This window comes from Anarrhichthys ocellatus, unplaced genomic scaffold, assembly GCF_004355925.1.
Source record: "Anarrhichthys ocellatus isolate YVR2014 unplaced genomic scaffold, GSC_Weel_1.0 scaffold13, whole genome shotgun sequence".
Classification (NCBI taxonomy): domain Eukaryota; kingdom Metazoa; phylum Chordata; class Actinopteri; order Perciformes; family Anarhichadidae; genus Anarrhichthys; species Anarrhichthys ocellatus.
The window spans coordinates 5,991,739-6,016,768 of NW_022280043.1; the positions used below are offsets into that span (position 1 = coordinate 5,991,739).

At 41.8% G+C, this 25,030-nt stretch overlaps 5 protein-coding genes across 10 annotated transcripts in view; 3 read left to right on the plus strand and 2 right to left on the minus strand.

Annotated features, from left to right (window-relative positions):
- Positions 1-2,417, plus strand: part of mdc1 (mediator of DNA damage checkpoint 1) — a 10,916-nt gene extending 8,499 nt beyond the window's left edge. For all 4 annotated transcript variants that reach the window (XM_031852650.1, XM_031852651.1, XM_031852647.1 and 1 more), the window contains 3 exons: positions 140-265; positions 890-1,000; positions 1,127-2,417. In XM_031852650.1, the coding sequence (XP_031708510.1) occupies positions 140-265; positions 890-1,000; positions 1,127-1,330 (441 nt within the window). In that variant the 3' untranslated portion in view covers positions 1,331-2,417. The remainder of the gene's footprint in view (positions 1-139; positions 266-889; positions 1,001-1,126) is intronic.
- A 707-nt stretch (positions 2,418-3,124) lies between these two features.
- Positions 3,125-18,425, plus strand: LOC116386468 (uncharacterized). Its single transcript, XM_031852724.1, has 11 exons — positions 3,125-3,423; positions 8,122-8,187; positions 8,513-8,533; positions 8,663-8,938; positions 10,967-11,087; positions 11,240-11,415; positions 11,679-11,821; positions 12,249-12,396; positions 13,179-13,360; positions 13,459-13,551; positions 14,302-18,425. Exons 2-11 carry the CDS (start codon positions 8,142-8,144, stop codon positions 14,995-14,997), a joined length of 1,902 nt encoding a protein of 633 aa, XP_031708584.1. The 5' UTR covers positions 3,125-3,423; positions 8,122-8,141; the 3' UTR covers positions 14,998-18,425.
- LOC116386530 (E3 ubiquitin-protein ligase TRIM69) lies at positions 18,391-20,001 on the minus strand. Its single transcript, XM_031852836.1, has 2 exons — positions 19,936-20,001; positions 18,391-19,856 (listed from the first exon to the last, which is right to left on the minus strand). The coding sequence occupies exons 1-2, from the start codon at positions 19,955-19,957 to the stop codon at positions 19,303-19,305; spliced, it is 576 nt and encodes a 191-aa protein (XP_031708696.1). The 5' UTR covers positions 19,958-20,001; the 3' UTR covers positions 18,391-19,302.
- Positions 20,002-20,208: 207 nt separating this feature from the next.
- The window catches only part of LOC116386674 (uncharacterized), a 7,888-nt gene continuing 3,066 nt past the window's right edge, over positions 20,209-25,030 (minus strand). Inside the window, exons 2-5 of the mRNA XM_031853082.1 lie at positions 21,741-21,811; positions 21,388-21,483; positions 20,946-21,179; positions 20,209-20,250 (exon numbers count right to left, since the gene is read on the minus strand). Coding sequence (XP_031708942.1) covers positions 20,209-20,250; positions 20,946-21,179; positions 21,388-21,483; positions 21,741-21,811 — 443 coding nt within the window. The remainder of the gene's footprint in view (positions 20,251-20,945; positions 21,180-21,387; positions 21,484-21,740; positions 21,812-25,030) is intronic.
- ino80e (INO80 complex subunit E) overlaps positions 22,864-25,030 on the plus strand; it is a 3,592-nt gene continuing 1,425 nt past the window's right edge. The window contains exons 1-6 of one of the 3 annotated variants that reach the window (XM_031852826.1): positions 22,864-22,918; positions 23,722-23,804; positions 23,912-23,982; positions 24,062-24,114; positions 24,226-24,307; positions 24,671-24,788. In XM_031852826.1, the coding sequence (XP_031708686.1) occupies positions 23,724-23,804; positions 23,912-23,982; positions 24,062-24,114; positions 24,226-24,307; positions 24,671-24,788 (405 nt within the window). In that variant the 5' untranslated portion in view covers positions 22,864-22,918; positions 23,722-23,723. Of the gene's footprint in view, positions 22,919-23,149; positions 23,429-23,721; positions 23,805-23,911; positions 23,983-24,061; positions 24,115-24,225; positions 24,308-24,670; positions 24,789-25,030 lie in introns of those variants that run through there. The other 2 variants (XM_031852825.1, XM_031852827.1) reach the window with 2 other exon arrangements.

A 25,030-nucleotide genomic window follows, 5' to 3' on the forward strand; every position in this document is an offset into this window, starting at 1 on the left:
TCTCTCTCTCTCTCTCTCTCTCTCTCTCTCTCTCTCTCTCTCTCTCTGATAAATGCATGTGGAAATATATTCACAAATACTACACACGCATAGACACTCACTGCTCTTGTTGTCTTTCTCCCCTCTCCCTGTGTTTCAGAGTGGTAAGGCTGGGAGCTTCCTGCCTCATAATGCGTTTGTTGTGAAGGATCCAGAGCAGGAAAATAAGTTCCATTTCTCCTTGCAGGAGTCTCTGAGGATTGCCAGCAGTCAGCCTCTCTTACAGGTACTCTTAACACAGTCATGCCATCTATTTCTGTGCTTTTTCTCTCTCTGAGTGAGAGGTTGACAGAGTGTCATTGTGGCATTTCCCTTGGCAGATGGCACACGGTTGGTGGATAATAATGACAGTGAGGAATAGTGAGTCGTAGTGCCATCCAGACATGAACGTGACACAATCATCTTCAGCCTATAAAACATCTGAAATCCTTTTTTTTTACCACCAAGCATTGCTTTTATCTCTGCCTCCTTGTAGTTGAACATAAACATGAAACAACGAAAGTCTTTTTATTAGCGCAGTGACGATTGTTCACCATTACACTTTGGCTTGTGGGCAGTAATTTGACATTGGCTGTTAATGTACCGATTATGTTTTATGGGCACTGCACAGAGGGAAGCAGGCAGTAATGTTTCTATTTCTCTTACACTTTCTACCCTGCACTGTTCAGATCCGTATCAGAGATACTTTGATACCACATAACAAGCTGATACTGGCTAAAATTGTGGCAGGGAAACACACACGAAATACCAAATTCCGTTCCTAAGAGCCTTCTATTGATTTGTGGAGGCGTTCTTGCAGAGACACATGTCATGTACTGCATCTCTTGTCTGCTTTTTCTCTTTCTCTTAGGGCTATGAGATCCACGTTACCAAGTCAGTGAAACCAGAGCCAGTTCACATGAAAGACATCATCTGCTGCAGTGGAGCGACCTTCCTTCCTAAGATGCCCTCCTCTCACAAGGTACCAGTCAAACTTTCCCCCCTCAGGCCTCACATGCAGTAAATGAACATTATTGTGTGATGATCTGTCTATATATCTTATCGTCCGACATGTCTGTGATCATTTATTACTCCCCTCTCGTCTCAGCCTCAGACTGTCGTGATTTCCTGTGAGGAGGACTGGCCGCTCTGTGGCCCGGCTCTCTCTGAATCTCACCCGGTGGTCACAGCTGAGTTCATTCTCACAGGGATCCTTCAGCAGAAACTTGACCTTCAGACGCACAGACTCTCTGCCCCTGCAAACACTCTGCAGCCTGCCGCAGGCAGGGGAAGGAGCAGGAAGAAGACTTAGCACCACCACGGTACACTGTATTAAAAAAAAACATTGTTTGTTCATCGCGCATAGATTCCATTTCCAATCAGAGACCGGTAGAGACACTAGGGAGCCAGCTGCTCGTCTGTATGAAAGACTTGAAGAATGCATTGTAACATATTGTGGATGTAGCATGGAGGTCATTTAAAAGTGTCAGCTGTCAGATGTTGCACAGCATTCCGAGAGGAAAGAAACATAATTTAGGAAACTTACCAAGTCTGTCGAAGTAAGTTCTTATTGTTGTTCTTACAATTGTACTTTTTTGACTTGTAGATGTGAACATTTTTTTAGGTTTTAAAGTTTCAGAAGCTAAAAGCGATGTTGCTGCTATGCTGGGTGGGAAATAATTGCCCATCAACCGTCCTCGTCATGTCTCACCTCTCATCCTCCCCTCTCTTTGTACGATAAGAAGCAGAGCAGGAATTAACACTGCTACAGGGAATTGCTGCTACTCTCTATACGTGCTAAGTGCTTCGACTCAATCGGCAGGTTTGGCAGCCATGAAGTGGGAGTTGTATAATCATGTTTGGGTGTTTTGAAAAACATCAGCTACGGGGGCCAGTGAATGGAAAAAGAAAGAAAAAAAAAAAAAAGAAGAAGCTTGTTTCCTGTCCTGATAAGTGCATAGTGCCTTTTTATAACGAGGTAATCCTGAACCTATACCAGTGTGTCTTTTTCCTCTTACTCCATTAACCACCACCACCTACTCCATTAAGGCTTCATCCTATTACGTCCAGGGATGAGACACCATGGATAGGCACCTGCATGCTGATGCTGGTTCTACGCCAATATCTTGAGGCCGTACATTTATCTATGTGTTTATGTATACATGTCATGTTAAAAAAGACCAGTGTACAGAACTCACATTTGGTTTATTTCCTGATCCACCTTAAATATTATAATTGAACTTGCTGTATCATTTGATGTTTTAAAGTCGGACTCACTAGCTTGTAACGAAGTTTGATTTTAGAAATACCAAATAGCTAATATCTCAATACCAAGTTTTTATAAAATCATGACATCTGCTATCACCAATGAAAACATTAAATCTTGTCTATGTTATGTTTATACGTGTATTTATTTACTTAATCTACATATTCTGGTATTTAATTATGCAGCCTTGTACCTGTGGTGTTTAGGCTTTGATGTGTCGCTCAGAAGATTTGGTTAAAAGCGTCAGAAACATGAAGTACGTGGACCATTTCCAAGCTCAAGAATGAACTTTCAAGCTTAAAATTGAGTTTGCTGCTTTCAGGCCTTTAGTTTCACAGTCTGCACCCTGAGAGCTGGGACTCATCAACCAAGAACAGGATCTCTTTATCCGTCTAATTAAAAATGTCAGATTTCCTCTGAAGTCTGTAGCGTGAGCATCACAGGCCCATTTGTTTTTCAAGAGATCTTGATGAGTGGGCTGTACTGAACAGATGAGAATCTTCCAACGTATCTGAAGTGTTTGTATTTTAAGATTGAACGGTGAAAAAAGAAGACTTTTGGTTGAAATGTGCAGATTTTAGTATTTTATTTCTGGTATCTTATTGGCTGAATTACATGAAATTGTTTTTTTTCAAGCCAATCGACCACAATGCTCTTGTTTCTGGAACATTGGTAAAAGAAATGATGTTATGGGAAGCAAGGCATCCATGTATTTTAAATACAAATCTAATCCGATCACATCATCATCCTCTTTGGCCATTATGTCTGGGCTTCATTTTTTTTTCACTGACGCATAGCTTTCTGCTGAATCAGCATCCTCTGAGGCTTTGCCTGTGGAACATCTCGTGGAATAAACCCCCCTCCCCACTGTCAGATGAGCATAGGTGTCTGTCAGGGGGGCGAAGGGTGGCCGATGTTTACCGACACTAGTCGAGTGTCTCCGAGAGAGAGAGAGAGCCCGACATATTGTTGGTTATTGGTTGAGCCCGAGTCGTGAAGTGCTGCTCTTGAGGGGGGCGAGGTTGGAAGGGAGGGAGACGACGAAGGAGAAAACCGGCAACGTTCACACAGATTCCCACCTCTGAAATCATCCCGACATCTCCGCCGACTGCACCGCTGCTCCGACCGGCCAGTTAAAGGTAGGTGTGCTGCAGAGCGGCGGTTTTCCTCCCATAACATGCATGTGCGGATGTGTTCCCTAAATCTGACTGGTGTGTGACGGGTTAAATTCTGCAGGTTTTCTGGTTGATGCGCTTATCGGCTATCCCGGCCCGGAGGTGACTGGTCAGACCTAAATCTGTGAGGTTTATCACCAACTAGACATTATATTGTCAATGATTGTCAATTATATATATATGTTCATCCCGTCACCGTGTAAACTGGCTGAACGGTCCCGGGATGGATCCGGCTTCGCCATCATTGGATATTTTAGGTTAATTCCATTTCATTTTTCAGCCTCCCGGTGAGATTCAATATAATGCATATTTATTTAGGAGGATGCAAGATGATGTCATGTAACCGTTGATGCAAACCGCTTACATTAAAACATACAGGTTAAGTATATGCCAGTCATTAGTCGACCTTAAACATAGAAGAAAAAAATTTAACTTTTATTATCATGACTACCATTATTATTATCACAGGAAAATTAGCCTAATTATTCTATTTTTATAGTCTTATCTTCTTCTCCTAAGGCTGCCTTCTCTTCATTTAAGGACGTTTTATGGTCAGTAGTCGATATGTTCTGCACATTCAACACTTACAAAGCTGAACAGCATCCATTATCTGAGAGGAGGCTCCAGCTTGAAGGCTGTGATGCCTCTGCCTGCAGTGCGCTGCTCATAGACTGTGACCAGGGCCGCATGGAGGCCGAACCACACGAGAGCAATGGCTCTATGATAATCCCATCTTTTAACACATTCAACATCTTCCGTGCTCTTGTCCTTGTGTATTTCTCAATGCTGTACACAGCTCCACCACCCCTCTCCCCGCTCCTCCCTCATGTCCACTGAGTTTAATGACTCTGACAGGTGCAAGCAATATGGTAGAAAGCTGTCTTTGCCTTTAGTTCACTGCAGCCGGCTTCGGAGGAAAATAAGTGGCCATGCAGCCGCTACAGGCTCTCTCTCCAAGATAAACTTTAGAAATGACATGTTTTGATTTTGTCTACGAGATTTCTCCCTGCATCATTTCTTTCTGCTGTGCTGATCTGAAATGTGACGTGTGTTGTAGTGATGCAGAGTTTGGACATTTGGGATAATCAGAGTGGGAAAAGTTTTAGAATTGTGAATGCATCTCATGTCAGCAAAGGGAAACTCCATATGTGTTTGAAAGTGGTGCACTTGAAGTAAACTTCCTGCCATTTTCCACATGTGTCTCTTGGTGCAGCACCCCCCCCCCCCCTTTTTGATGTCTCATAATTTATAAATGTCTACTGCTGTTAGAGGAGGGTGCAGTAGGTGCATCTGTGTGCCTGTAAATGTGTGTTTGAGCTCACTTCTAGCATGCCTCCTCATCGTCACGTAGAGCTGTTTCTCCTCATCACTTGTGCAAAGAAAAAGGAAAGAGAGATGATGAAGGGTAAAGACACAGAGGAGGCTTTGTAGGGTCCCCACATCTGCAGTCATTGAAGGCATTTCCGCCTCTTTAAAGACGTACAAAGACCTGTCTGTCCTTCCAGTAAGTAGGGAGTTTGGACACAGGCACAGGCTTTGATTTCAGAGTGGGATGCACTGGCTTGGATTATATAATATAAGGAGGAGGAGAGGATGAAAGAGACATGATAACATAGAGAGAGAGATCCAGAGAGAAAAAGAGGAAATTAGAGAGATGCCCCGAGATCGACAGCGTAGCGTTCGGGTTGTGAGGATCCATACTGAGAAGACAAAATGTGGAAAGAAAGGGAGAGATGGTACGGAGCTGTCAAACAGAGGCATAGAAAGTTAAGGGAGGCTTGGACAAGGTCGTAATGGTGGCAGAAAGTAACACTTTGAGATGTGAGAATGGTGACTGAAGTGAGAAAATGGAAGAAAGAAAGGACGAAAGTTGAGAGTCAAGTATGGTAAAATGAACACTGAGTGAAGCTAAATGAAGGGAGGGAAAGTCATGGAAAGATAGCAGATGGCATACTCGTCTGTGACCATGGTTTACAGCCCAGAGGGCAGTGTGTGAATAAGCCAGTTATAATATAGCTTATTGCATGTGTTGTCATGTGCTTGCATGTTTGTGCTCAGTGAGGCGGCCCTCGTAGTCTTAGCTCTGGCCTCAAATGCCCCAAATCACACAGAAATGAAGGAGAGGCTTTTAGCTTTTTTGAGTCACAGATCTTGTGTAGAAACACCAGATTGGCTGCGGTGCCTACTGCTGTGACAAACAGATGGACACGGTTCACTTCTATCCTTCTTCAGAGCCAACCTACATCTCAGATTGCTGCATTAATTAAATGCGGACGGCTACAGGGGTGAACAGTCAGTTATATAGCTGGAAGTAATGTTCAGTCCCTGATACAGTGGCCTCACATGAGTGTTCAAACCCAGAAAAGAAAGCAAAACAGTTCCCGAAACAATGATGGGGACTGAAGTAATACAATTACAGTGTAATTTGAGTTACACAGTTGACTGTTGCAGAGGACACCAAAAGGTTTGTTTGTTCTGTGTGACGCAGCTTTGTTCCATATTTTGTTTCAAATACAATAAAATCAGTGGGCTCTTGGGCCTTGTGCGAAGTGTGGTGTGCAGATGTAGCAGACGTAGTGCAAGAGGGCTGTATGAGGCCTTCTGTGAATCAGCAACTTTGTTTGTCAGATTAGAACGCAGTGAAATGTTGAATTATTTCCACTAAACAATGAGAGGAAATGTCCTCTCTGCTGCTGCTCTTTTGAAATATGTTCAGATTAAGCATGCACAAAGACAGACACACAGAAAGTGCAAACATTGACTTATACACAGTGTGAAGACGGCGAAATGCTTCGTCATATCCAGCAGGAATGGGATGTCTCATGATGTCTCCTGTGTTAAATGAGACACTTTAAACGTTACTGCGTGTTTATTAGCTGCTGCAAAGCGAGACTGTGAGCACTGCAGGTGTTCCCTCCAAGTCCCCTCCTGGGCTATGTAAATGAAAACCGCAGCAAAATCTCTTTTGCACAAACTCTCTTGATGTGTTGCCTCAGACGCCTCAGTGTAGCAGAAGGCAGTTCCCATCACCATAACCCCCCTCAGTGTTGCAATTAATCACGTTTCTTCTCCATAACCGTCATAATGAGGTGTAGGAAATGTGTTCTCGCTGCAGCGCTTCTCGTTCTGGACATTTCCTGTTGGGAACTCAGCCGAGTCGTCACTCAAACCCCCAATGATTTTAATAATCTCAAGATTCATTCATTATTCTGTGTTTAAAATCAGGCACATAATCAATAGACAATCCGTGCCAGTGATCCACAGCCAGTTGGCCCCGATAAACATGCACGTACACTTAAAGGGAAGGGCCTCTTTAAGACATAAATGCCATTTGTTAACGCCTTTCAAAGACATTAACTTTGACTCATAAAACTACTCATGACCCCGGTTTTAAATTGAGTTCAAGTATGCTATTACGTTATCATGACACTGTCATTGGTTTTCTCAACAAAAGTCTCACCACGGGCTGTTTTTTGTTTATCGTCTGAAGTCCAAAAATAACCTCCAGGCAATGGCAGATAAATTTAATTTACAGGGACGGCAAGATTCTCTCCAGGGAGGTTTTCTTTTGGATTTTTAGTGTTATTCGATAGCCTAATGGATTTCTTAATCCAATCACTTGAAGGAACATATACAGGAAACGACAAAAGAAAAGGCAATGTATGAAATAAATAAAGCATATTCATTTAATTATGAGGCTATATATTTTCACATAGTAAGGACAATTCTGTGGCATATAGATAACCTCGGCTGCATGCTGTTCGGCCGCTGCACTGTTTGACTGTGAGCACTGCAGGTGTTTCCTCCTGCTCCCCTCCTGGGCTTTGTAAATGAGAACCGCAGGAAAGTTTATTTTGCTCCAACCCCTTGATGTGTTCCCTGTGATGTCTGAGTGCAGAAGAGAACCATTCACATCATCAATATCCCACTCAGGGCTGCAATTAATCAGGATTCTGCAAAAAAAAACCTGCTTGTGGAAATGATGTTTTGGAACGTTCCTCCTTTCTGTTCTGGATGTCTCCTGAAGAACGTTTTAAGCAACAGTATAGTCTATGCTGCAGAAGAGGTTTGTGAGTCACTGCAGCAAAGAGATTTATACTGTGAGGAATATTTTATACAGAATACTGCCAGTGACACCTCTGAATGAGGAAGCACTTCAGAATAATGTGTCAATGTGTTCTTTATTGGCTGCAGTCGCTTTTCTATCACTGATTTTACAGTTTTTCTCTTGACAGTAAACCTATTACAGCTGTTGGGATGGTGTGTGTGAGTGTTTGTGCTTCTATGTCAGTCCGATACCATCATATGATCATCCTAGATTCAAAGAACAATTGAGTACATTTTGAGTGTGACCTGCATGTATGATTTGAACCAGAAGGTTGTGATTGTATTTTCAGCCAATATTTAAATGAACAATATTACAAATCTAGTACAAAGACAAAATGCCCATTCCAGTTAAAAGCAAGTCCGAAGAATGCAAAGCAAAAAAATTAAACCAAGAAGCACACTTTCAATTTTCTACACGAGTGTGAAGTTCACTGTTTGTGCCTCAGTGAATGCTTAATCATAGATCCAGGAATGATGTCAGACACCAGTGTCACTGTGAATAAGCAACTCTCTTTTAACACACACACACACACACATCTTCCTTTTCCCTTCTAGGCACAAAACAATCAGTCAAGATGGCGACAGTCAGTGTGATCGCATTCAGCTTTCTGCTCACCACAGGTATGTTAAGAAACGTGTGATGATGTTCCCTCTAGTAGTGATCTGGAAATCTGGAAATAGTGTGTTTTTCCACTAATGTCTGATCATAATACACTGTATGAATTGCTCAGGATGCACTGTTTTATTAAATAGTTTAATTTCAGTTTGAATGTTCTGGATAATAGACAGCAGTGAAGTAATCCAGAAGAGCATGTGAGAAAATGTGTAGAAAACAAAAGTAGGCTACTGCTGTATTTTAATAGAGAATAAAAGGACTCAGACACTGTATTTAATTTAACTGATGATAAAAAAAGTCATAATATCTGCTTTGATTTGTATTTTACAGCTCTTTCTGCGCCTGTGAAAGGTAGGACTTAGTGTACCAGTGCGTACATTTCTAAGTGTGTCATTCATCAATTATAAATTCACGAACTTTCCTTGCCCTCTCATGTGTTTGTCACCTCCTCCATCGTTCCTTGTCCATCATAATTTCCAGTTGATGAGGACTCCATGACCTTGTTCCACGGGGAGGATTTCCACATCATGCTGCCCTCACTCGCTTTGGAGGTCACGTTTCGGAACAGGTCTGTTCCGCGGTCGGGCGATGTGTTCCTGATGCGGGGCGGCAGCGTGGTCCACAGTCGGGCCAAACTCAACCGCCACCTCAGCCACCTCATTATAGACGCTGTGGGCGAGGGAGACGAGGGCGTGTACACCGTGAAGAATCTAGAGAAGCCAGAGGACATCAGACGGCTGACGCTTATAGTCCGAGGTACGGGATAAAATGAGCGTACATTACATGAGGAATGGTAACGAAGCATAGCCTCAACTGACATGTTTCACTCTCACAGGCAGACCTGGAATTTCAATTCAAAGCTCTAATTTAAAATCTGATGGAAGACTCAAATTCATAAAATTCAAATTCATTTTAGTACCAGATCCTTTTGGATGACCTCATCTTTGAAACTAAATAGATGATGTCATCAAGAATGAGTGTTTATATCCATTAATACAAATATACATGCACTGTCAATACAATACAGACCAGCAACATATCTTTTGAATCTAAAAAAAGCATTTTAGTAGAGTTTTTGCTTTGCTGGAAACTTTGCAAAGCAAAAAAATAAGTAATGTTTAATTTGGGAATTCTTTTTCATTTTATAAATCATCCCATCAAGTACAATCTAAAACGTCTTCAACCATGACAGTCATCGATGAGTTTCAAATAGGGCTGACGATTATTTCCATTATCGATTACTCTACAGTTCATCTTCATTTATCAAATCAATTAAGTGTTGTCAATAAGACGTCACAAAACAGGGAGAAATGTCCATAACAAATTTGTAGAGAGTTTACTTCGTGACATCAATTATTGGTTTGTCTGGTCCAAAACCAAAAAGTATTAAGCTCCCTATCATAAAGGACTAAAGAACACAGCAAAGAAGTACCTGTAAGAAAATGCAACCTGTGAATTTTGGCATTTTTTTTAGAAAAATGACTTGAAAGAATATTTAATTATCAATAGACTAATTAACTAATACATTAATCGTCTATTGTTTCAGCTCTAGTTTCAAATGGCAGCGTGTCTAATAAATGTGTGGCTTCAGTGGTGGAATGTAACTTAATACGTGTACTCAAGTACACTACATTTATTTAACAGCTAAATTAATTGTTATTTTGTAGTTTTTACTTACAAAACACGTGACGATCTTATGAAGTATGACGCAATTTGATGAAACTACCTACAGTATTATGCTACTTACACATTAATGCACACATTTATTGATAAATGAATATGATGTTTAATACTATCAGAGGGGCTGTTTTCTGCATTGTATACTTTTGACTCTTAAAGTACATTTTACTGAAAATACTTCAATGCTCCCTCAATGCTGGACTTTTACTCATATTGGAGTGTGTTGACATTGGAGTATAGTTACTTTTATTCAAGTAGAGTATCTAAAATACTTCACTACTGGATGACAACCTCAACACCAGGATGAAGAATAAGCCTCTAATATCTAATCTGGAGTCAGAGTCGTGGTAGTGTAGGCACTGTCTTCTCTCCTGCTTTAATCATGCAGTCAGCAGCCAAATAAACCTCTCAGTTACACATCCTGTTTGTCCTCAGAGCATTACAAGTTGCAGCAGCGGCGTTGACTCTGATGAGATTGAACACATACACACATGAGAGAAGGAGGGAGTGGGCTCAAACCCAGCGTGGATAAAAGCGACTGTAGCGTAGCAATATGTGAAAGATGTGCCATATGGCGGGAGTAATGTGTTGTGAGTTGATGAAGTGTGTGTGTGTGTGTGTGTGTGTGTGTGTGTGTGTGTGTGTGTGTGTGTGTGTGTGTGTGTGTCCTCAGAGTGTTAGAGCATGCCGGAGCTGCCAGGCAGTAATTATGCAGCTCTTTAACCACCAACCCACTCCTCTCTCCTTCCCTCCCCGCTGTTTTCCTGTCTTTATCTTGTCTTTGCTGACTTTCCCACTATTTGGTTTGGATTCCTACCCTTTAATTTCAGCTGCCCTGATATTTTTGGATCACTGCTCTTTTATCTACACTCTGTCCCCGTTTTTGCCACATCTGTTCAGCCATTCCCTCTTCCTCCCTCTTCTTCACTCCTATATGTCCTTTCTCGCTCTTCAACTTAACTTTTTCCTTCACTTGAAGCAAATAAACTCTCTCTTCCTTCACCCCTTTTCACCTTGAATGCGATTTCTTTTCCTCTTTAAATAACCGTGTTGCTTCCATTTACTCAAGAACAAACTGTTAACCACTCTGCTTTTACCTTCTAGATTGCTCCAACGAGCAGATCATTAAATATGGAGACAACTACCATGTTCCGCTGTTAGGGGTGACTCCTCCCATCACCCTGGAGTACAGGCCCAGTGCTGTGGAGGCCAACCAGACATCTAGGTAGAGTCAGCAAAATGACACTGACATTTTAACCCAACAGAATCTGTGATGGCCTTTTCCAAACATGATGTGCATGCACTGCGACAGCGTGTCTCAGCCTTACCGACAAAGTTTAAGGGGAGTTCATCTTCTATGACTTTCTCCTGCTGCAGACCTGCTCTGGTGCTGCTGACCAGTGCAGGGATGTCCAGGGACGGGTACCAGGGTCGAATCAGCGTCAATGAGCGCTACGTCACCCTCAGGACTGTCACGGGTGCAGACGAAGGTAGCTACACTGTCAGGGATGCTGAAGGTGATATCCAAAGGAAAGAGTGTCTCAACGTCAAAGGTGAGCGCACAAATGAAGACGCATATCTTTTTCCATGCTTGACCTGTTTTAAACGGCCAGCACCTTCCATCGGGATGATGTTGTTGTTGTTTCCTTTCTAATTAGTACGCCGCTCTTTGTCGGCATAATGGCTTTTTAAAGACACACACGTTAATGGGCACTAGTAGGCTAATGCATTTTAGATGATCCATGGGCCTGTAAACAGTGCTGTGATGTATTTATTGTACAGTACGTCCTCCCTTCTCTGTCTGTCTGTGTCGCAGAGCACCACAACTTCGTGACCTTGCCATACGGTAAAACACTGAAGATCAACCTGATACTCAACAACTCCTTGGTCCATCTCTACTACAGCCCGGAGAAAGACCCCACACCCCGTCTGCTGCTGGACAAGGGGGAATTTACGAGTGTAACTGATTTATTTTTAGCCCCACCACTGTTGTGGTTAAGAATCATGCACTGTATATATATACGTATATGATAAAATATACAATTTCATGCTTTTGCATGTGAGCATATAACATAGCCAGTTCCTAATCGGTTTCATATTTAGCAACAAGAGTTATACCAGGGTTTCCTGCAGTGTTGTATAGCTGTGGGCCACCTCGTGTAACACAATGACCACTAAGACTGAAAGTGCTAGTGCCAAAGGCCAGACCTATTTGATGTCTGACAAATCCAGTATGACTTTTCCCAGTGTGTGCCTTTAAGTTAACTTCAAAGTTGAATGTAGTTGCTGTTTACGTAATTTCCTCTATTGCATCATTCATTAATGTTATATGTATCTTTGCTGTTCGTTTTTTAAAGTTGAGTGTATGTTGTCTTGTCTTTTCTAGGCGCTAACCGAGCTGGGTCTTGAGGACCGTCTCATTTTGGAGGATTCATGGGTTTATCTGGAATCGGTCAAGGGTGCAGATGTGGGCGAGTTCAAAATTACTGACATACTGGGGTTCACTGTGTCCAGCATCCACCTGGTACTACAACGTAAGGATGGGGATGGTTTATATCAATATATTCAAAGTATTCAATTAAAGTTCAACGAGGTCCATTTAGAGAGAACTTCCTCACGTAAAGGTCCGGAACATCACAATAATGTCTAACTTACGCTCTGATTTAGTGCCATATATATTGAGTTAGCCAACAGTTGTATTAACATCTGTATGTAGTCAACAACTGACTGTCAAATCAAATCAAGAACGTTCAATTGAATTGATTCAGTTCATTCAGGTGTGAAGTGATGTCAGCCAAGAAAACCACGATATTATATTTGTCTTATCTTCCAATAAGAGAAATTTGTGTGCAGGGACTTTATCTGTGGTTATTGAAACCACTCGTTTCAGCTCTATTCCTCTCTGTAACATCACTGTTGGGAAGTGAATTAACATGTTAGGATTCTGATCATATTGGGCTCTTAGATTGTTTATTATCTGTGACTTCATTTCAGATGTGAGTGGGTACGTTTACACAAAAGACGTGTGCTTTGTCTCGTAGTGGCGCTTCACATTACCGCTTTCAATTATCGTCACGGTCTCTGAACATTTGAAACGCACTGGTTTTAAACTGCCTGTGGGAAGAATGAACCTATAAGAGTCTAATCATTCTTGGTTGAAGACTGGTCTCTCTGGTCTCGCTGACAACTTTTCTCTTTTTGGAGAACGCCATATAAAATAACTTCTCTGATTCACTTAATTCTCCTACTCTTCGCTATCTTTCCTCGTCTACTATATTCATGCATTTATTCCCTTTCCCGCCATTCCTCCATGCAGCCTACAAGCTGGAGTCACTGTATGTGGCCATTATTGCCATGTTGGGTCTGCTGGTCTTCCTCCTGCTGGTTTGTCTGCTGTCCTGCCTGATCAAAGTGAAGAAGAGGGCCAAGAGGGCCGCTGCTCTGAAGAAGATTGCCCAGAATTCTGGCAAAGAGGATGAAGGAGACGCCTTTAGACAGGTTGGAGGAACAAATATGCAAATGAAAATGTGAAGATCATGATGATGTGTATCCTGATATTATGAATGATTCATGTTTGTCTGTGTGCATCTTCAAAGGTGGTCAAGAACATCACCAAGCTCAGTGATGAATCCAAGCACTCCCAGGCAGACAATACAGAGAAATCTCAGAGCACTGAGGTGGATATTAAAGTAAGGATACGTCATATTTCTTTCTTAAAACTGAGTCTTTGAGAAGTTTTAATAATGTCTCCATTTTATACTGTTTTCTGCGTTCAGACAGCTGCAGCTTATTCAGAACGCTGCTGCTAGAGTCCTCACTAAGATCAAGAAAGTGGATCGCATCAGTCCAGGTCTCAGATCTTTGCAGTGGCCTCCTGTGTAACAAAGAATTGATTTTATAATATTACTCTTGGTTTATAAAGCACTGAATGGTTTAGGTCCAAACCTATATTTTTGATCTGCTGCTATGTGATGATCCCTCCAGACCGCTCAGGTCTTCTGGGACTGGCCTGCTTACTGTCCCCTGAGTCAAAACTATAACGGTGGAACAGTTTTTGTTCACCACATATCCGGAACAAACTCCCAGAAGACCTGAGTTTTGCTCCAAATCTCACTTCTTTTAAATAAGACCTCAAACGTTTCTGTTTGCCACTGCCTCTTATTTAATTTGATTTGGAACTGTTCATTCTTGCACTGCACCGTCGCTGAGCTGTAACCTTTATTCTCCTGTTTAATTCAATTTTAGGTTATTATTACCTTCAGTTTTGTTTACTCTTTTGAAATCCTATATACTGTATATATGCTCCCTTTCTATTACCTTGTGTGTCTGATTTACTTTGTCTCAACATGTTTTTATGTCTTCTGGAAAGCACTTTGAATTGTCTTCTTGTTGGCGCTATACAAATAAACACGCCATACCTTGTTGTCTGTTTGACTCAGGGTCTGGAGGTTTCCTCGAAAGAGGTTGGGGTCGGTAACCTAGACACCAGTGACTCTGGTGTTGGCTTTAACACCGCCCTCCCACTAGACACTGACACTGATGCCGCTGATCAAAACCTTGACTCTGTGGCCGTAAGCATCTCTGTTGCCTCTGAAACCAAACAAAGTCCGCCGCCTGCCGCTGCTGAGTTCAAGCCAAGCACTCCTCCAGCTACGGAAATTAAGTCCAGTCCAGTAGCTAAAACTAAAGCCTGCCCTGCACCCGAGACCAAGAAAACCCCTGATCAGCCAGTGGAAGCACAGTTGGACGTGCCCAAACCAGCAGATGTTAAACTCAGCCCAGCCTCGAGCCCTGAGCCCAAGGCTGGTCTGAGTCCAGCTGATCCAAAGCCTGCACCCAGCCCAAGCCCAGAGCCTAAACCAGCTACTCCTAAAGCCACCACTCCCACACCGGAAAGTAAGAGTGCTCTGATGCCCAAAGCCGAGTCCCCCAAACCAACCACACCGGAGCCTATTACCAACGGTACACCTGAGCCGGGCCCGGATTCCAAACCAAGCCCAGATCACGCTGATACTATCGGAGCTCCAAAAGCAGCTCCCCCTAAAACCCCTGAAGCGGAGCAAAAATCTAGTGGTGCCGTGCTGGAGGCTAGCAAAGACGACACCGTGGCTGAGGATTCAACCACCACCACTTGAGAACTGCCCCTGCAAAAAACCCGAGGAAAGCCCCAGAGATCTTCTCCGTCTACCGCCACTGTAGACAATCGAACACCCCCCCCCCCCCCCCCCCAAATAATGAAGAAAACCACTGAAACTGTGGCAAAGACTTTGATTTAACATGTCTAATGCCTGAACACAGTAATACTTTGATAACAGTATCGCACTCACCAACTAACACATAACCTTTGAGACTCTAAGATTCAAAAAACTTCACGTAACAAATGCGGCTTGTTGATTTTGCAAATGAATTCCTTTGCAAAATGTTTACAAAAAAACCCTCCACATTAGGTCTTTTATAACATAATGAGGGAGCCAGAAAGGTTTACAACATTTCTTTAAAACAGGAATATACTCAGATTCCTTATTTGACCCGAACTACCATCTAAAATGCTTGTTCCTCTATCAGCATGTGAATAGAACAGACACAATGCATGCAATCTTTTAGCCAACGTCATCTCAAAACAATTTGTGATGACACTTTTGATTGGACATCATCAAAATGGAAATGAAAGCCCTCTTGATTACACACTGTACATAGCTGAAGTATGGATGTTATACGCTTGTGCCGGTCCTCCGGCTTCGGTAACATCTGCAATACGCTATCACATATAGAAAAAAAGATTTGTTTTGTGTGACTTTACCCACACAAGAACACATACTAATAATACTGACCCTACTATTTATAGGCTCTGAGATTTAGATTCAGACTCCCAGTGGATATCTCAGATGATTAAATGTGTTTTGCAGGCTGATCCCTCAAGTCTGGATCAACCACTTTACTGCCTTTGATCTGGATTTCCCCGTGGCTCTATAAAAAACACAATATTTCTTCAGTTTAATAGCAAGCTGATGCCAGCAGCAACTGCTTACATCCTTTCATTATCCCTCCGTTCTTCCTTCTTATTCCCTTGTTCCTTTGTCCGTCCTTCCTTCAATGATCCTCCCGCCTTCTCTCTCTCCTACCCCCTTCCTCTCCTTTCCTTTGCTGGGCATCATTCTCAACTTGTTAAGTACACGGGCTTCGACAGATATTAGGATCATGGTTCTGTGTTCAAAGTAGATATTTCCTCTGAAGTTTACGGTTGAGTTGACAGCTGTGTCTTTGGCCCTCTGAAATTTGTCAAAAGCTTAAACATTAATGCCTTGCATCTTAAATGGCTCTAAAATACTGCAGTGAGGTCTTTATCAATGCCACGACATCATCAATGTGGATCAACACAAATCAGTCTTAGTTGAACTCTTGTATGGAACAGAGGTGTGCAGATACATTTTAGTGTTACAAAATGCACGTCTCTACCTCATGTTTTAACTGACCACTGGGAAAACAATGACAGTTCAGGTTCGGTGCACTGAAATCTACAAAACGCATTTTTAAGAGAAGCAGAAAATGACAGCTGAGAATACTCAATCAAATGATTGAATATTGTGAGAGGTAGATCCATCTGCAACCAACTGGCCTTTCTTAGTTGCTCTGCTGTCTTAAAATAGAGTTTTCTTACAAAACAGCATCAGCATTTAAAAAATCTATATGATATGCAGATGTGTTTAGATGTCAGATTTGATACTAAGATAAATTAATATAATATATAAACTTAAACAAACCAAAAAAAAAGATCAAATTGAGGGGCTTCGGTGTTGAGTGGACAAACGGTATCAGATGGTCAGATGTATTACACAATATAAAAAAAACTGGATATGCCTCATTACTAGCTTGGATCTCTGAAAAACTACAAACCAATTGAGGCAATTTTCTTCATACACACAAATACACACACAGACACACACATTCCAGCCTTGTAAATATTGCATGTGTACGCCGGTTTAACCCCCTTAAAGCTGAATGTTTCTAGTGTATAGAATGGTTATTGTATTATACTTGATAATAAAGAAGAAAACTAATCTAAATTTCTCACCAACCTTAAATCCAGAATATAAAATATATACACATACAGTACTATATCCACTAATATTCACTAACGTCTTAAACTAATTTAAGAACCAAATATTGTAAAAATCCATCAAGACTTTATTCGATCTTTTGAGATCAATTATCTGCATTTATTGCCATTCCAACCTGACAATACTCACAGCATACAGCATCTCTCACAGTATTTACAGATTATATTAAAATGTTTAACCTATGCCACTTAAAGCACTGACTGCAGCATGCCCACAACATGAAAACAGGCTTTTATTGTCCAAAAGTTGTGTCTGTGTGTGTGACCAGAGTAATGTTTTAATGTTGCCATCATTGTGTGTTTGGTTTGTGCCTATGACGCACGTATGAGTGTGATGATTTACGACCGAGTGTTTGTGCGTGTTGAATCTATGCATAGGCAGTTTGTACAGAATGACACAACTGTAGGTTACGTGTGCTCACCCGTCTGTTGTGAGGTATTCATGTGCCTGCTTACTTCGTCTTTCAACGTGAAGAAAACAAGTGCTGTGTTTAAGTCATGAGTGTGAATGTTTAAAGCCACAACATATTGTAAAATATATTGTAACTTTGAGATATTTGAGTGATTCTTGTCTTTGTTTAGTGCCTAAAATGTATACTGGATAGTTGGCCTGTATTCTGTCATTTGCAGACACTCCTAATGGCACCTTTTTCTTAATAGGAAGGGTATTCAAGAAAGCTGTTTGCACACCTGACTGAACAAAGTGGTACCACTGACTGGCCCTATGATGTGCTAATGTGTAGGAGATATGTGACAGATTGTATTGAAAGTTGTGTCTGACTTTGAGGTTTTCCAGATGACTCTGGGTAGCATTAGGAGTGCTGAGTGTGCTCTATTTGTAAGTGAGGGTGTTTTCCATTACATTTATCAAGTCTGTGGCACAGTTAGGAGTACACGAGTGAATTCATGACAGCAGCAAATGAATGATAAAGCTTTGTGTGGGTAACCCTCAGGGTTATGTTGTGGTAAGCAATTGATGGGAGACATTTCCATGCACCACCTCTGCTGTATATTGTCAGTGGTTCCAATACCACTCCAGAGTGAGTAGGGATGTGAGAGAGGCAGACAGTGTGTGGTGGGCAGGACAAGCCTTTGGTTTACACATTACCAGCATCTTTAAGAAGGCTCAGTCTAGTGGGATTGGAGTTATTACATCGAACTGGTTCCAGGGGGATTCTGGTGTCGTACCCACCTCTGATAACCCACTAATAAATTCACCACTACTTTTAATACCACTGGCACTTCTTGCACTACGTGAGTTGTCTCTGCCCCGATCTTCTCTGTTTACTTCTGCTGTTCCGGCCTGGGTGTGGTGTGACATCCCACATGTTCTCTCTGTACTCCCTTTTTGCACAACACTTCACACAGATGTTTTTTAAAGAAAATAGATTTTTTTCTTTATTTCATGTCTAAAGGAATACTAAGAATAAACAAGTGATTATGACATCCGTCCTGTTGTCTTTGATTTCCTATTCTCCAAACAACAAACTGGCAGAAGGACGGTTCTGTCTCGGAGCTGTCTATTCTTTTCTCAGTCAGTCGTCTCACTCGATGACAGCCATCATTTATGTGACGCGCCACATTCTCACCCCTCAGGCCTCCGCATCACACTATTAACAGCTTCCATAACATTGGCATGGACACATCATAGCGAAGCAAGCACGACAGAGATATTTATAAACAGGCCAAAGGTAACATCATAATGCTGTCAACGCCTGCTATGGACCCTGAAGCTCCAGGCCAGCCGCAGATTACAACCTGGGATTTGTTTTAACTCTTTTTACAAATGCATCTGCTCAAGATTGAAGCATCACATTTTCCCATCACATTTATTCTCCACAAACTCTAAAGTAATCACAGTGAAAGAACATTTGCATTCAAAACAGATACAAATATTTGTGGTTATCGCAACAGCCATGTTTTATGTATTTTCTTTAAAATTATTTAATGTAGACTTTCTCTGTTTGCAACGGGTTTTCGGAAAGTTTCAGCAAGTGCATCATATATTTAGGGCTGCAACTAACAACTATTTTATTCATCATTAAATCTGTCAATTATTTACTCAATTAAAAAATGTCAGAAGGTGATATCTTCAAATGGCTTGTTTTGTCCATCATGACATTATGACATTTCCAAACCCAAACAATTCACATAAATCAGAAGAAAGCCAATATTTTTGCTTGAAAATGTTTCCTACTAACCATTAATTGATATTTTAAATACTTACCAATTATTGTTTTCTAATCACTTCAGCTCTAAATGTAAGAATAATTCTATTAATATAAAATTAATAATTAGTGTTGGAAATCCCTGCAGCCCCTCGTCATAGTGAAGGGTTAAAGATGTTAATTGCTCCCGTGTTCTTGCCTTCATCTGCGTCACATGGATTATAAAAAGGGAGCAGAGGAACCTCAACCGATCCCATAGTAAAGGTGTAGATTGGCGCCATGGTAACAGCGTTATAGAAAGACACCTCCTCCTTTTCACAGTCTAAGAACACACCGACGCGGACAAGTCGGACCGATACGTTGACCTTGGTGGGCTTTGGGTCGGTGTAAGCTTGGACAGATCCGCCCATCAGGGCCAGAGTCCAGAGGCCACTGGAGGTGCCGGTAGCATCCATCTCCCCTCTTGGGACATCTTGTCGTGCAACGCCCAACCTCCATGCTGTCTTACATCCCACCTCTACCTCCCAGTAGTGTCGGCCTGTCGTGAAGCTCTGATGGCCCAGCACACAGTAATAAAAGTGGAACCGTTGTGGGTTTTTCTGGCAATGCTTTGTGTCCTTGTCTTCCTCAAACCACACTGAAGTGCAGGACTGGGACAGGGACAGATTAGGGTGGGCAGTCTCAGGGTCAATAGTCATTGATGTAATATCTGTAGGCAAATAGAGAGTAAGTAAGGTGAGTTTGGTTGTTGTGTTGCATGTGCTGTATAAAATGACGTGAGAACATACTTGGGTAAAGGCAGCTTTTCATGTGCTTCCATATCCTGTACTGTAAGGGCCCCACAAACTGGCCGGAGCGCACCTCAGTGTTCACCTCTGCTGGTGGAACAAAGCTGACATGAGACCTGCTTGGACAAGATGGGAAGCGGGGAGGACTGAATGATGAATGGTAGAATATAACCTGGTAGACGCACCACGGTGAGGATTATGGAGACGGATTGGTGAACAAAAATGTTAAGCGTGCATAATGAGATGTGGGGAAAACAGTGGAGAAAAAAACACTTAGGTAAATAAAACCTGCCTTTTTATAAGATCTTGGATTTCCTGCAATGAGAGAAACATTTTAGCAAAGCACATTGTACAGCAATTTAAATCAATTTAAATCAACAACAGTTTGGACTCCAAAAGCGAGCGGCTGCCCTATGCTGCCCTTTCCTATTTGCTGACTAATGTGCCGACTTCCATTTGTCCTTTCACTTTTAAATGAGAAATTGATTTTGACTTTAAAAACTAGAAAAGTCAACAGTTTAGCCAATCAATGTCTTTAATTGATCAAATGAGTGCCGACGAAGAGGGGCAGAACAGCTAACAGGGCTGCACTGCAGCTCTGGGATTGGGTCCCTTTGATGTAAACCTGCACAGTCACATTGTTTCCCAGCAGCGCTAAGCTCAAAGGAGACCAAACATGAGGGGCAATTATAGACAGTTATTTTGACAAGTCACGAGTAAGGTAAGTAAAGTCTTGTCCCAGGCCAAGGGGAATGCTTACAATGACCCTGGATAACCCACATGTGGCTCTGCTGTTGTGCAAGACCTTTCCAGAATGTTTTATGGAGTCCAAACTATTCTCCACCTCCACCTTCTGTCCCCGTTCACACATGAGCTCACTCTAGATCCAAATTTAAATCACCCCCATCACCACTTTGTATAGTTACAGTGTAAGCAAACCTTAAGTGATAGTCAGATGTAATCTCTTTGTGTTCATTAATTTATATGTTTTAGTAAAAGTGCTTCCTCACTCTGAGCAGTGTAGGACTGTTCTCCTCAGCCAGTTTGCTGTTTAGCACCGTGATTGCTCTATCCAGGTCTCTCCCTTGCTCTGTTATTTTCTTGTTTCTTTCCTTCAGCTGCTTCAGTTGTTTCTGTCTCTCCCTGCTCAGTCGCTCCAGGTCCTTACACTCCTCCTCATCCAGGAAACGATGGAGGTTCTGAAACTCGGCTCTGATTTCTCGCTCCAGGGCGTCAAAACTGTTCTGAAAGACGGAGAGAAAAGACTAATGATTACCAATTCAGCCTACGTTTGACCTCAAATTCAGTGCGACCAAATGGATAATCAATTTCAAAACTGGCCACAGTGGAATTGTTATGAATTAATATGCATTTAGTTTGTGTTGAACTAGAATCACTAGGAAAAGGGTGTATTTTTGAAAAATACAAGGATTAATAATGCAGCAACAGTACCTCTACTTGCACTGACTCTATGTGCGTCTCTATCTCTGCTTCTCTGCATTCATCTACCTCGTGCTTGATTCTTTTAATAGCATGGAAAAGCTTTCTCTGCAACACACACACACACACACACACACACACACACACACACACACACACACACACACACACATGGGAGACAGAGAATTGGAGAAAAAATGCACATGGAATAGAAATGTTACTGATTTAAAAAACTTCAAACTGAGTTTCTTTGCCCATAAAATATATGAACTTTCAAATAAATACATTCACATTAGGAGAGACAATGTGTCCTGTGTCAGCTGTTCTTAATGCAGCAGGTGAACAACATAAAACATGGAGTTTACCTTTTCATCACTGAGAAGGCCTTCGTTGCAGTTGTTGGTGTCTTTGGTGTGGTTTTCGTACATTCCAGATTCTTCAAATTGGAAAAAACAGAAATCGGGAAGACTCTTGAGAAAAGTGCAATAAAAGTGATGGCAGGAGTAAGAGGGAGGGACAAATTTGAGGACACAACAATGCGGAGAAGGACAAGGGGAGGAAGAGAGAGAGCGAGAGAGAGATAAAACACACATGCCAGCACGATGAGAACAACAGTCATTGTACACACTAATAAAGCAAACAAGGACGTACATCCAAGCAGCAAATTAACAGAAGAAATTGTATTGACAGGCACAGATCAGTGTCCACAGCCTGACTTGAGAATATATGGATCCATTAAAAGTAGAGGAGAGAGAGGAGGGGTGGAAGGGAGGCAGATGACTTTAGCTGCCAGGAGGGCGTGCTGGCTGGCTGTTTGGCCGGCAGCACAACGATTTATGGCAGTCGACACAGAAGAGTCTAAGAGTCCAGAAGGTCTGGCTATGGGTGTGTGCACTGAGGCATGCATTACTCATCTGCAAATGTTCCTCATCTATAATTCACAGTGCTGGGTCGTAGCAAGTCACTGTGCTGAGCTGGGGTTGAACTGCAAACTCTGTGCACGACAGTATTCTGAGAGGATGATTCAATAAAATACAAAAGCTCACTGCAAGAAGTCATGGAAGCATGCGCAGCAATTCCTGACTGAGGATCAAAGCAGCTGTAAATCAATGTTGGCTATTTAAAATGAATGAACTGTCTTTTAGTTTTCAGGAATATGTCCATACATTACAGTGTTACTGCCAGATAAAGGCACAAATATGTATATGGAACATTTTCAAATGTGATTGTCACTCTTAAAGATGCAAAAAGAAAAAGGTTCCAAAAAGGCATTGGAATGTTTGCTATTATCTGTGTTTATACATTCAAAAAAATGAAAACAGATCCTGCGTCATTACTATTGTGTAGGCGTTTAAGTGTCTGAGACAGTTTTGTGGAGCAGTAAAGTCACCTCCCACGCCAGACCTGCAAGTCCAGGAGGGAGAGATACCACTAGATGGAAGCAGATCAACTACTGAGCTCACCGAATAGGACACGAAGAACAACACCTCACTGAAGTGGTATTTCAGGAGTGCTGGGAACGAGGCAGAGGACAAAGAGCAAGGTTAGGTTTGGTTAGGTTTGGCTGTTGGCAAAAGATATGCAGCATACTTGGAGGTTATTACTGTAGTTGTTCTAGAGGCTCTGCCTTAATAAACACCACCGACACACACTTGCTGTTTGTGTTTTTATTGTTGTGCTTTGTTTTGTCTGTCTCGTTTCGTCTTTATTCCTTTTTCGGTTTATTCTTGTGTATTTTAATAAGTACGAACAAGAAAGGCAACGTGTTCAAGAAGATTTCAGGAAGGCTGGAATTTGGGATCTTAATATTTAAAAAAACGAAACATGAATGAACCTATCAAGCGGAGCAAACAGTGGAATGTATTGTATTTGATCAAACAAATCATCCAAACGGGATTAGTGAGTATATGTGATTTAATCAGTGGTCCACATGAGGAACAGAAGGTGGCGGTAATGCGCCTAATACACTGACTGCCATTAAAACTCAAGAAGAAGAAGAAAACAACGACGGAAGTAAAGAAGAGCATGTCGAACAGACAGACTCAAACAAGAGGTACCACTCGGGGTTCAAGGATAAAATAAACTTGTAAAACACCCAAAGCATGTATTTATATGACATGCATATTTTAAATAAATCCAGTTGTATATGTTTGGAGGCCTGTGAGACCAGCAGCTCTGTCTTTAGTGAGCTAGCTACGAAAGCTAACGTGTAGCTTAGCATACAGTTACCTTCGTATATATTATGTCGCTGTTGCTGAACTGACTTTCAGGATATAGTTAACTTCAACTGTAACAACTGCAGCAGACGGTAGATTCCAGTGTTTCATCACTCGTGTTTTATTCCAGAAATGAACGGTCAAGCGGACGTTGAAGTTGACTTCAAGCGGAAATACAAAAATCTCAAACGAAAATTGAAATTTCTTGTTTATGTGAGTACAACCATTCTGAGTCTCGAGCATCGTCGCTCAGTACTTTACTAACACACGCACGCGCCTCGTCATCTGCACTGATGTGGTGTTTGGTTTTATTTTCCTAGGAGCAGGAATGCTTTCAGGAGGAGCTGAGGAGAGCACAGAGAAAACTTCTCAAAGTCTCCAGGGATAAAAGGTGAGGTCACATGAACACGTGTGGATGTTGAACAATATGTGCGTTCAGTAAACAACTAAGTCATTCACTTGTTTTCTAGCTTCCTTCTGGACAGACTGCTGCAGTATGAGAGGGTAGATGAAGACTCCTCAGGTAGTTATTACACCTCATCCTAAAGACTTCAACTATTGGGTTGTTATTACTGTGACAAACTGTCATTTCTATCTTCAGAGTTGGTTTAGGTTTCCTTGTGTTCTGCTGCAGATTCAGAAGCAACAGTTTCCTCAGACAACAGTGAAGGAGAAGGCCCCAGGGAGAGGGAGAGGGAACGAGACGGAGCGAAAAAGTAAGTCAGGCATTTTAACATACCATTCATGATATCAAACCCACTGGCTCCGGGTAACTTTTGAGTGACATTTCCTGTTTCCATGCTTGGAATTAGTGCGTCTGTTATTTTCATGGCCACACTAAAACATGAGGCGGACATTTTCAGATTTATGCGCTCCGAAAAACATTTTAGAAAACCTCAGTTTTTGGATTTAGTGTAGACGGGAGGCTAAAACATAGCAATAATAAAAGTAATAGGTTTTGAATTAAGCCAGCTTGGTGTAACCCCTTGAACCAAATGGAACAATGTGGGGATTTTGAGCTCTGAATGCTCTCGTGGCCACACCGAGTTTCTGTTCATTTCTCTCGTACTCTTTTTCAGGCGACGAAGTAGTCCTGGAGCGTGTCTTCCCTCATCTTCCTCCCCTCATCTCTCCCTGCTTTCCCGGCCTGGTGTAAATCCCCTTCAGTCATCAGGCTCTGGACCCTACCTCAACGCCGTGAGTTTCCATCTCCCTTTCTTTTCTCTTAACCAGCAACAGTTACATTAGTGTCATCTCCTCGTCATCATGTTTTGATTTATTTGGCGTTGTTTATATAATTTGATTCTTTTGTTATTTTATCCATGAGTCTGTTTTATCTCTTCATTTCTTTTGTTTGATGCTTAAAATAGCTTCACTGTCCTTGCATTGTTCATTCTACTGTGTTTTTTGTGTGTGTGTGTGTGTGTGTGTGTGTGTGT